Source organism: Atractosteus spatula, chromosome 21, assembly GCF_055471065.1.
Source record: "Atractosteus spatula isolate fAtrSpa1 chromosome 21, fAtrSpa1.hap1, whole genome shotgun sequence".
In the NCBI taxonomy this organism is placed as follows: Eukaryota; Metazoa; Chordata; class Actinopteri; order Semionotiformes; family Lepisosteidae; genus Atractosteus; species Atractosteus spatula.
Genome location: NC_142726.1, coordinates 7,798,294 through 7,811,014, shown reverse-complemented (window position 1 = coordinate 7,811,014; position 12,721 = coordinate 7,798,294). Strand labels below are relative to the sequence as shown.

Here is a 12,721-nt window from a genome sequence, read left to right as displayed (position 1 = left end):
CCCTGCTTCACTCAGCTGTGCTGACTTTGAACCTGGCTGCGCTGTGATTGGTCCAGCTGTGAGCCCCCTGAGCTGACACTGCCCAGGTCACAGTGTGGTTTTGATCTGATTGGTCCCCTCAGAAGCTGCTGTCGGTGTGGATTGGTGAATCACCACACCTGTGATCTGATAGGGATGACCATGACTGTCTGACACGGTGCATTGACTAATGTCCCTTTTAAAGTGACAATGCTGTTTTGTTCTCGTGTATTTGCTAGAAAAACACATTTGGAATTCCTTTTTTTGAAATAGTTCTGCACCCAAAAAAGGCTGTACACCTTGAAAACTACATACAAGCATTCACACACATGCACCTAGAAACATTAAAAACAACACCTCACCTTAATAACTTAAATTTGTTGTGTTTTTAATGTCTCTCAGAACACATATGGTAACATATTATTTTCAGTATCATATTCTAAGGGATAGGCTTCTTTGGTCTGGAGGCCGAGAGCCACTGTTGCTGCTGGTGAAGCTGTAGTGGCAGTGGGAGAACTGCTCTGTGCCCCTCATTCCTGAGGTATCGCAGTCCTGATGTGCCAGCAGCCACACAACAGTGAGCTCCAGCTTCAAGCCCCCCACCCCCCCTCTCCCTATCGGCCCCAACTTCCAGTCCCGTCAAAGCCACAGCTATTTCTGTTCAGCAGACTGATAGCTAGAACTGAAGATCATTGATTTTACGGGAAGCCGTGTTTACAGACTGAGTGCCATCGACCTGAGTTGACTTTTTGCCTCCTGAAGTAGGAGCTGGAGCTGTGCGGCCCCGGTTGTATTAAGCAGTTAGGAGGAGAAAAAGCACGCCTGAGATTGCAGTGGCCTTTGCTGCTTTGGTTGCCATTGTCCACATTATTATCAACTGCTATCATCAGATTTTTACAAGCAGTTGGTGTGCGGCTTCGGATCTGCGGAGGGAGGCCATTAATTTCTTTGGAATTATGACAAAGGATCGATTACATGGTCTGTGATTGCTTGACAGTGCAAAATGATTTTAGAAAAGACATCTTTTTTTTTTTTTGGTCTTCACGCAGGTTTTTTTCCCCCTACTTTTTATCCTGTTCCCAAACGTTGTTTTTCGAAAGACACCTTGTGTAGCTGTCTTGTTATCTCGGCGGGCGCGGTGGTCTTGTAGTGTGACTGTACACTACAAGACCAGGGGGGGAATATTAAAAATAGGGGGAAGGCGGAATAGCTTGGTCCTTATCTCGGGTCCTGTGAGGAGGGCAGAGGCTAGTCTGTGGCCTGCGGTCTGAGCCAAGGCTGTTGTGCTGAGAACGCTGTGTAGCCACGTTGTTAATCTGTATCTGCAGTAGATTCACTTGGGTTGATCTTTTATGATTTGGTGCCCGTTTTTTAATTTAAAAAAGTAATAAAAGTTGATTTAATGGATCCTGTTGAAAGTGATTGTGAAGTACAGAAATTTGTGTATACGTGTGTCTGCATTTATTATATACACACAATTAATTGGGAGAGCTTTGCAGGCAAGCCCTTTTGCTTAGCCTGAGGAGTACAATGGTTTTTCTATCAATAAACATGTCCCCTGTGCAACATCAAAGGCCTTCTGCTTTATCAATAGGAACCCTTCCTTCCCACATTTTCCTGTAACTTGCTAAGCATTTATGCCATTGATTTTTCAATAAGCGTACTAACCCTTCAGTGACCAGGATGCAGGATGGCTGAATCTTAAAAGGTAAAGAAATGTCCCAGCTTGTGAAGTGGGGGATGGAGGTGCCTCCCAGTGAAAGCTTTGTGCTGTGTTCTGATTCTCCTGAATCAGGAGGGAGAGAGGGGGAGAGGAGCACTCCGGGAGGTGCTCAGCTGGATCTGGGCTGGGAGTTAATTCCCCACGAGAATTCATATATCTTCTGTCCTCAGGGATCATGCCCTTGCCCTAAGGCAGGTTATTCTGGATGCTTATAATGAGCTGGGTTCTTATAAAAGCAACCTCTGTTTTCATTTACTTCATGACCCACTGGTAAATCCTGGTTAAAGTAAGTCACCATATAAATACCAACAAACTCCTCTTTAGCCCTTTGGTTAAAATAATAGCAGAATCCCTCTGACAGACACCGTTCTTTATATTGTCTTACAGTACGTCCATTGCTTTCCATCAGTGCAATAAATTCGTATTGTGTTGCAGGAATATTTCCATCTCTGTTTGGCTGCTTTGTCAAAGTAATCACAGAACCAAACCCAGTTTTCCTGTTTGTCCCCAGTTCTGTTACAGACATGTTAAAAATGTTTGGCGGGATAATATCATGATCATGTTCTTGCAGAATGGGAACTCCTACAACAGAGAGATGGGCAGGTGGAGAAAGCTAGAACCTTTTGCAGGTAGACAGAAGCCACCTGTCCAAATAGATTAGGCAGTTCCTGAGAGCCGCGCTGATGGGAAAGTGAGACCAGTGCTTGGCCACAGCTGGGTATCCCCATGGGCTTATTCTGTGGACTGTGTTGAGGCTGAAAGCTGCGAGAAGCTTTCTTTAAAGAAGACTGGCTAATTGTTTTCTCTTTTGTCTTTTGGAAGTGCTCTGCTAGGGCAAGGCTCTGCATTGATGTTTATTCCCAGAGTTCTGGAATCCTGCCTTTTATTCTTAGGGATTATCTTTTTGTGAGAGTGTGGGCTTGTTTTGGCTTCATTTAGTGTTTTACTTCCTTGCCGTTGTTTTTTCCTCAAATCACCTAGTACAGTAAACATCACTGCAGGGCTGCAATTAGAGTTTCTGTGTTGGCAACAATAATGTAATAAAAGGTTTCGGAACTGTGGCGGAGAATGCCGAATGAAGCATGTTTAGTTTTCGTTTATGAAGGTGCAAAGATGACAGCAGTACCTCGCAGAGGAGAGAGATTTAGGACCGCTTGTTAATTTGTGTAGTAATAATGCGGAGGAGCTGAGATTGGAGCATTCTACCTTACCCTAATAGCTGAGACCTTGCAGTGTCTGTGCACAAAAATCCATTGATTTATTACTTTGAATTGGAGTCAATAAACACAGCAAGCAGAGAGCAGTGACAGCTTATTTCTTCATACTCAAAATAGCTTGTACTTCCTCGTGTTTCTTCGTCAAGGTGTCTTGCACAGCAAATCTCATTTGTTTATTGGAGACATTAAAGGCTTTCCTACTTTAAACAGGTGTCACTTAGTTAACATAAGTACTACAGACAAACAGTATTAGGCCATATTCCCAGGCCCGTTGGCGGCAGGAAGACTCCTGACAGTACTCTTGAGCATCAATAACCAGCATGGGTTATTGAATTAGATCTATTTGTTTGTAAAGAGTAATCTTGTTTAGCGCGAACTGAGGACGTGGCGTGCTGACTCGTGTAGCTTTCGGATGGGTTGAGGCTCGGCGAGGATTTGAAGGAAACGGTTTCTCTCATGTCTGCTTTCTTACCCAACACCAAAGAGGGGCCGTGACCATTTTTTTTACTCTGTCTTGAAGTATGTCATTAAAATGATAAAACATAACTCAATTTCTTGTGTCTTTATGGCACGCGAATGAAGTTGAAGAGAGAAATGCCAAGTTTACGATGTTACTTTATAGGGTGTCAAGATGCTGTGCTTTACTTTGGCCTTTCTGGTGAACAAAACATTACAGTTCACAAAATGTTTAGTTGGTTCAGGTCCCGGCTGTCTGTGACTTTGCCCAGTTACAGCCCCGCTCAGTAGGCTACAGCCAGGACATTCTGTGTTTGAGCTTGGTTGGCTCCCTTGTGCAGTTTCCTTGTCCTTTAATTGTAATAATATAAACTGAAGTCTTGTATTAATCACCTGTGCAGATAGTAGTCTTAGATCCTAGTGAAGGTAAAAGGTATTTTTACAAAATACACTGCTGAGGTCAAGTCAGGCTATGGAGCTGAGAGGTAAAAACAATTGAGTGGCCTACAAAAGAGGTGAATAGAAGACGCTTGTTTATGTATGAGGCACATCTGTCAGTCTTTCCGCTTTTGAATATTCAGCCAGCAGACTGAATGCAGTGGACATAGGTCTTGGTTTCATTCATACCAAGTGCTTTGTCTCTAAGCGTGCTTCACAGATATTAAAGTATCAGTGCTTGCTCTGTCCCTTGCTTAATCTGTAAAACAGGTGGCTAAACATTCTTTGCATTCTTTCTGTATTCCCAGCTAATGTAAGTGAAACAAATGTCGAAATCATTTCATTCGATATCGAAAGGACCAAACCACAAATGTTGACAGAGTGCAAATATGTGATGTGTTGACACAAAATGGCCGTCACCTGAAGCGTGGCCTCTCTTTCAGTATGATTCTCCTGGACAGGCATTTGTCACAAGCTCTGGGAAGACAGTGGGCAATGCTTTCTAAAAAAAAACTAAAAATTCCATAAGGCCTTGTCCACACCTGCCAACTGACTACTTTTGAATTTATTTTGTGCGTAGGTAGTTACCCAAGAAAAATGTTTAGGTAGCCTATTTCGTAAGAGTGTAACTTCCAGTGCTGGATTATTCAGGTTAAATGGGGAATACAGAAATACGACAATGTAATGAGAAACTATTGAAGATCGTAAAAAAATAAAAAAGGATTAATTTGGTTCCAGAGGCTGGAGGGAGCTGCCTTGTTTTCAACAGGATTCTTGGATAACGAGACACTGTCAATCCTTCTTCTTCGACCGTATCCATTTATGCAGGAAAAAAAGAAATAGTGTCTGCACACGCCTGAAATTTGCATCCCTAAGTAAATAAGTAAATAAATCAAGTGGAGGCAGAGAATGTGCTAATCAGCTGGGACAGAACGCAGTGCTGTGCCGGGAAACTTTGCTCATGTAATATTCAGCATTCAAGGTTAAAGGCCAGACGAGAGTTATTGGTTTCAGTCCGGTCACCCCCCTTAATCAATGTTGCCTGCATCCCTTTAATAAAATTATTAGCTCAGCAGTATCTCTTGCTATCATTTTATCTCCTTGTTGTTTTAAATTCCTGCCTGTGCTTTGCCTTTTTGAAGCTCGGGGCACTGCTAACCTGAACACAGGGCCACGTTTATTATTTTAAACTGGGGGTGCACAGGGGTGTTCAAATCACATTTAACAGAGCTGTTTATTGACAGTAAGGTTGGAACACAGCTGGTACTAAAGAGTCAGCTTATCTGTGTTTTTGGGATAGCAAGTTTATTGCCTTTTAAGAGACCTTGCCTTCTGTACTGTTGTGTATACATACAATTTTTTAAGGTTTAATTGAAAATATTATAAGGCAAAGGAGCATAGGTTAGGATTTTTACATACTGTACTCAAAGCATTATTATTTCCAAGTTTTGTTTTAATTTTTATCAAAGACCATCAAAAAGTAAAAAGCTTTTAATATAACATTGTCAAAATAGCACTGTGCTATACAGAGGCTTAAACGGGGAATTTCATTCAAAGTAATGCAGCATTTGTACCTGCACTAACTATTGTTAAATCACAGAAATTACTGCTACCTATAGTCACTGTTTCATGGTTTCTTAGCATCTTCTTGAGTAATAAGTTTGGATCTTTAGTTATATTTTTGGATCTTTTTGATTTTTTGTTCAGTGCTTCATTAAAATTGGAAAAATTAAGAGTGAAGCAATATTTAAGTCAGGAGTGTTGTTTGGTAGGTGAAGATGAAGGATTGCAGTTGTTGATATTGCTGGAAGATGAATCTTAGGTGGCTTATTAGTGGTTGTCTGAGGCTCTGTTCTTAAGCACCCAATCAAACATAATGAGCACTCTGTCATTTTTCCAATTAGATCTCACACGTTTATCTCACACTCAATATAGTATACATTAAGGAATGTTCTATGGCTCCTATACATAGATGGTCCATTTATCAGAGTGTCCCTGTTATTTGATTTCAGTGTAGATCATTATGGAGCTCCCAAATGTCAAAATGATCCATTGGAAACTTGTTTTCTCTATTTTACAAAACACCTGACATGCAACTTTACATTTTTTGTGCACTGCTACATCTTTTGGTTTCTTCCTTAAACATATAAAAATCTGGAAAAAATGGAAATCAGTCGGCATCCAAGTTATATGACTTCCCCCGTCTCTTTTTTTCTGCTTCTCAGGCCTGGATGCGATGAACGCCTCATGTAGGCATCAGCATGGAAAGCTGTGAGTCTCCCGCGGTTTCTGGGACAGACGATGGGCTCGCCACCTCCTCCTCCCAGCAACAGCAGCACCCTCCGCAGCCCTGGAACGATCACTCTAACGTACAGGTCCCTCCCAGCAACCAGACCCATTCCTTGGAGCCCCTATCGCTCTCGGCGCCCTATCCTTCCCAGCTCCAGGCTCCTAATGTTCCCCGTGAGGGTGTGAGAGAGCAGCAGAGGCCTGCGCCCCCAGCCCCCAACGAGAGCTCTGCGGCAGGGCAACACCAGTCGAGGCGAGAGGGCATTGAGGAGCAGGAGGAGGAAGTGGGTAGCTGCGGAGAGGAAGACGATGAAGACTTGGAGGACTTGGAAGAAGAAATGGAAATCGATGGCTGTTTCCCAAGTCTGCAGCCCTTCCAAGGAGTACCCATGGCTCCGGGAGGAGGGATGCCAACTCTCCTGCGCCAACAGGCACGACGGAGAGGGGCGACAGAGAGCGGGAGTGAGGAAGGAGAGGAGGAAGAGGAGGAGGACAGCAGTGATGTGGAGAACCTGGCTGGAGAGATTGTCTACCAGCCCGATGGCTCAGCCTACATCGTAGAGAGCCTCAGCCAGCTGATCCAAAGTGGTGGGGGGGTGGCACCCGGCCTGCTCCCCACAAACTCTCTCCCCAGCACGGGGAAGCCGGGCGAATCTGCCGGGACCTCTTCCTCGGTCTACCCTCAGATCATCAACACGTTCCACATAGCCTCGTCTTTCGGAAAGTGGTTCGGCTCCTCAGACCAAGGCTTCCCCAATACCTCAACCCTGGCAGGCCTGAGTCCTGTCCTGCACAGTTTCCGCGTCTTCGATGTGCGGCACAAAAGCAACAAGGATTACTTAAACAGCGACGGGTCTGCCAAGAAGTCCTGCGTATCCAAAGATGTTCCCAACAACGTGGATTTCTCCAAATTCGATGGGCTGGCCCTCTATGGCAAAGGCAAGCCCATCCTCATGTGTTTCCTCTGCAAGTTGTCCTTCGGCTATGTGCGCTCTTTTGCCACTCATGCTGTGCACGACCATCGCATGACCCTGAGCGAGGATGAGCGCCGGCTTCTGGGGCATAAACACGCCTCTGCTATAATCCAGGGCATTGGAAAGGACAAGGAACCCCTTATCAGCTTCCTGGAACCAAAAAACAAGAGCTCCCCTGCACCTCCTTCCCTGGTGCCCCTTAGCTCTGGGCAGAACTTCTATGGCACATTTAGTGGGGTCCACTTAGAGGCAGGGAGTAGTGGTGGAGGTAGTGAAGCCCTCCTTAACAAAGACTCCAATGTGGGCCCCCAGCAAGCCCCATTAGGTCCCATACTAACACTGGGAGGGCTTGGCAGCCCCAAGCCGCCCTTGCTTACCTCAGCCCCAGGCCCTGCCAAAGACTCCAGCTCCCCGCCCGAGCAGCGAGGGAGAGCAGAGGGGCCTGCTGGGAAAGAGGGAATACGAAGGGGGGAGGATGAGGAGAGGGAGGTAGGGGAGGGCGAAATACTCTTGCCGAGCGAGGAAATGGGCTCGGAGGAAGAGGAGGAACTGTTATTAGAGGAAGAGGATGATGAGGAAGAGGGCACTGCGGTGGCCTGCGGCAGTAGTAGCAGCAGCGGTGGAGAAGGGGGGGAACTGGCTGTCTCAAACCAAAGCATTTCCAAATCTCCTTTATTAATGCCTAGTAGCGCTCTCCAGCCTTCCGCCTGCCCCTCTGTGGCCAGCCCCACGCACAACAGCAAAGCCCCCAACTCAACTTCCTCTTCCTCTGTCAGGGTGTTTGAAGGGGGGGCGGCTGTAGATGGTGGGGGGAGGACCTCAGAGCTCCCTTTGAGCTTTAACTGCCAGGGGCCCGCTCTCCCTGCGGGGGTGGCGGCAGCAGCAGGTAGAGGGGGTGAGGATGATGGGGCGGCATGCCCTCCTGCTGCCACCTCGGCCCCTCTCGCCTCCAGTGCCGCCACAGATGAAAGTGCCAATCGAGATAGTGCCACAGCTCCTGAACCAAATGAAAGCCCAGCTGAGGGAGAAGAAGACAGTGGGGCTCTCCTGCACCATCACCACCTTCACCACCATCACCACCATCACCACCTCCACCCCTCGCCCCACTCCCACAGCCACACACACCCCCACCCGGGAGCGACCTGCGAGCTGTCGGGGGCCGGCGAGTGCCCTCAGAATGCCGCGGCTGGAGGTGGCGGAGGCAGTGGGGTGGAGTGCCCCAAGTGCGACACCGTGCTGGGATCCTCACGCTCCCTGGGTGGCCACATGACCATGATGCACTCCCGCAACTCGTGCAAGACTCTCAAGTGTCCCAAGTGCAACTGGCACTACAAGTACCAGCAGACACTTGAGGCTCATATGAAGGAGAAGCACCCGGACCCAGGAGGCTCCTGTGTCTACTGCAGCACTGGGCAGAGTCACCCTCGCCTGGCCCGGGGAGAGAGTTATACCTGTGGCTACAAGCCTTTCCGCTGTGAGGTCTGCAACTACTCCACCACCACGAAGGGCAACCTCAGCATCCACATGCAGTCTGACAAGCACCTCAACAACATGCAGAACCTGCAGAACGGGGGCTCCATGGCCTCTGCAGGGGAACAGGTGTTCGGACACGCCCCGGGCGGAGTGGTGGGCGTGCCCTCGGCAACACAGGCTACCGCCCATCACCCTGCCCACCACCACCACCCTGCCCAGTCCACTGCCCATGTGAGCGGAGCCTGCGGGGCCCCTTCCCCCACCAAGCCAAAAAGCAAGCCCACGTGGCGCTGCGAGGTGTGCGATTATGAAACCAACGTGGCACGCAACCTGCGCATCCACATGACCAGCGAGAAGCACATGCATAACATGATGCTGCTTCAGCAGAACATGACCCAGATGCAGCACGGCCGCTTGGGCCTGGGAGGCCTGCCCTCGCCCTCTGAAGCCGAGCTCTACCAGTACTACCTGACGCAGAACATGAGTCTACCCCCAGGCCTCAAGATGGACACCACAGGGGCCGATGCCCAGTTCCTGCTGGGCGGCTTCCAGCTTGACCCCAACATGGCCGCCCTGGCACCTGCACTTGGTGAGATCACTATATCGAACAACGGGAATCTGAACAGTCCCACTTCCTTGCCGTGCTCTAAATTGGCCCCTGCTTTTTGCCGCTCCAATAAACGCCTTATCGTGAGAACCTAAAAATGTTAAAGAGCAGGTTTATCATGGGTGGGATTGCCCAGATTGCTAAATGTACAGTAGGTTATTTCTTTGCAAAATCCATAGGTTCAGTATTCAAATATATGTAGTCTAGACTGAAACATTTTATAAGACAAACCTGGGTTGGCTCTTTGTAAAAACACATCGGCTGTTTTTCAAAGAATGTTGCAGTGCTAACAAATTTCATTGCGCTGACTGCAGGTTAAAGAAGGATTTTTTCAGGTCATTACAGAAAGAATGAAAAATGGGGCAGACGAAACCACTATTTCAGACCAAGGCTGTAGTCAGAAGCGGTGTTTTGGGCATTAGAAAACCAGCTCCCCCTTTTCCGATGCCCTTTTTTTAATGTGCCGCTCTTTATCTAAAGAATCAGTTGGATATGGGAAGCTCTGGAACAGAAGAGGTTAATTGAGCCAAGTATACACAGCCGTTCTTGCTCCCTTTCATATTTGGCAGAGCGGCTTGTTCTGTCCCTGCCTGCTGCCCCAGGGCACACCTGCCCTGCTGAACTCGGCACAGTTTCTTTTGTTGCCAGCAGTGGAAGAGAAGAGAGCACGACAGCCCCCCCCATGGAGCTACTTCAAACAGGACAGCACTGCTAGGCGTGCTCTTGACTTTGTGCCACTTCCTGGTCTTTCTGTGCTCACTGGTGCGTTTACGTCCGTAGCCCTGCCGGTGTGCTCCTCTGTGCAGGGATGTGCTTCCGGAATCGGAGAGCGCCCCTGTCTCCCAGTTCCCATCTTCCGAACCTGAGAACGTCTAACTGTTTCATTCAAACCCCATTACTGAAACCCTCACTGTAATCTGCACTGCACTCCCAGCAGCACTCAGGACTGTGGGCGGGGCTGTCACCCGAACAGTGTAGTATAAGTGTGACAAAATCAATGCATTAAAAAAAGTCTGTTATTAAAGGAAAGTGGATACTGCACAAATCTAAAAAGGGCTTTTTAAAGCTTATTCTGAAGGAAGATGCTGCATCTTAACAGAGCTGGGGTGGTGGTTTCTTGGTTCATGTCAAGGTTGATAGTGCAATACAGCTGAAGGGTTTCTAGCACATTAAGCTGATGAGAAAAGATTTTATTGCATTGTAATTCTTTAGTGGTGAATGCAGATCACCTTTTAACTCCCAATGTATAAATCCCTCAGAGTCTTTCTAACACTTTGGACAAAGTGCTTCATTCTGTGAAGCCTTATATTTTTATATGGGTTATAATATCTGGGAAATTCAAGCTTAGGAGCTGTTATCTTGATTGTCCCGGTAAAGGCTAGTGAACGGCTAGGACAGTGCTGCAGAGTGTTATACAGGCTTCCAGAAACATTGCTCCTTTTGTATGTCACTGTTTTGAAACAGCTGCTTTAGTCTGCAGCGGATTTTTAAACTTATAATTGCAGTAATAAATTTTATCTTGGTCAAGAAAAAAAAACCCAGCCAGGGTATTTCTTTTGCAGTGTTGTGCGTGCCAGTTACAATCCCAAAGTTTGCACAGACTTGTCTCAAACTGTCGCAAGTTCAAAGACATTAACAAGAATTGATTGCTGTGACTAATTCTTTTTTTTCTTTTCTGCCATCTGGTTAATTTTCCTGCAAATGTTTAATAAGCATGTTACAGAACGGTACTGACGGGGGTTTTCTCTGAAGGGGTTGGAGCCTCATAGATAAGCGCACGTGCAGTCACACGTTCACAAATACACACACCAGCACACAAAAGAAATGATTTCCAGTTTTACCCAACACATCCAGTTTGGGGGTCTCTGACATGCCCTGCGAATCTGAATTTTTTTTTTAATCTGGCCTTTTTTTTAATTTTTTAAATTTCAGTTTTTATATTATATATATTTATAATTTAATATTGTAATTTCTTTGAATAAAGAGATCACAAATCCTGACCTCACGCAGTCTAACCTGAAGTCTCATCCTAATCCTCAGCACTGAAGAAGGGCACTGTGACTAAGTGCCTTTAGGCTCTAAGTATTGTGTGCTCTGCCTTGCTTTGTTGTTGAACACTAAACTTCAAGACAAAGACACTTAGAGAGCATCTTTTCAAAATATTAAATACACACATTATATATTACAGCCTTAGTCGTCATTCAGAGCACACTTTTTGTTTAAGATCTAATTTTACCACTATTTTCCCAATAGCAAAGGACTTATAAAGGATTTTGGTTTTTCATATTTTCCACACATAAACCTTTCCCTTTGCTGTGTCTCTGTAGTATGCAGTAGGAGAGATTAAAATTCAGGTGTATGAAAGAGCAGCTGTAGTGTACTAGTGTACTCTTACTAAGGGCTGCAATGCTCTGCTAATGCCAAGTCCTAAAACCAGACTGAACTCTGCGCAAAAACTTAACTTTGTTTTAAAGTTCACAAGAACAGAAATTGCGTGAAAACCAGAGGTTTATGATTGAATAGTCTCGTAGCTGAACACATTCACATAATATTGGTAAACAGCAAGAGTGGAAGTTGGGTAACAGGGATTGGAGGGACTGAGAAACAGGCTGTGAAAGAGTGAAGAGAGCAAGTTGAGCTTTGAGTGATTTCAGAAGGTTCACAGAGGTCTCCCGTCTGGCTGTTAAAACCCAGGTAATGGAGAAAAGTCGGACTGCAGCCTGCATACCAAGGCAATAAATAAAAACGAGCCTCTGGAATTAATTTAGTGTAAAGCCAGGCAGGGTCAGCCAGCGCTTTCAGTCTGGGCAGTGATAGATTAAAGATCACGGAGCAAAAGCAAAAACTGAAAAGCCTTTCTTTCCTCAGATTTTGCATTTCAGAATTTTTTTATTACCTTATTTTTGTCTGATAGAGTCTGTCCTTATTGCCATTAAACACCTGGCCTTATTCAGAGAGAGACTAGTCAGGTAGGTCCCTCTATTGATTCAGCAAAGATCTGGAATGAGAAAGCAAGACGACTCCAAGAGGAGTATTTGTTTAGTGAAGGACTGGATTCGATTTACAGTCATATGTGCTTGGGAACTCTTTAGTCTTCTTGTAATAACAAAATAATCTGCTTTTTCTTTGTAACTTAAGACTTCTGGAGTTGATTTAAAACAGGACGGTGGAAATGTGCTCATCTGAACAGGGTCTTATGTAAGTTTACAGTGTAGAAATTCAAAGACCAGTGTAGTGAGTTTCAGTTCCTGTGAAGTTTTTGCAATTGTTTGTAGTCAAAGGAAGAATAATCTTGATTTAATGAAATTAGGTAGCTAAATACACACATGCACTTTAGCCTCCAACACTTATTTGAACAGGAGAATAAATCCACTTTGACTAAAAATGCAAACACTGTACTGTGCTGGTGAATTAACCCCATACCTTCCAATTCAGTCTAGGACATTAAGGATACATTGAAATGCAAAAAATAGAACCTTAGAACTTTTTTATATTTTTGATTTCTTACTGTCCTTTTGGTGTTTTT

General features: G+C 45.7%; 1 protein-coding gene across 2 annotated transcripts in view; it reads left to right on the top strand.

Moving 5' to 3' along the window:
* Positions 1 to 12,721, top strand: part of zfhx3b (zinc finger homeobox 3b) — a 178,505-nt gene that overhangs the window by 57,845 nt on the left and 107,939 nt on the right. For both annotated transcript variants that reach the window (XM_088938737.1, XM_088938736.1), the window contains exon 2: positions 6,078 to 9,177. In XM_088938737.1, the coding sequence (XP_088794863.1) occupies positions 6,114 to 9,177 (3,064 nt within the window). In that variant the 5' untranslated portion in view covers positions 6,078 to 6,113. The remainder of the gene's footprint in view (positions 1 to 6,077; positions 9,178 to 12,721) is intronic.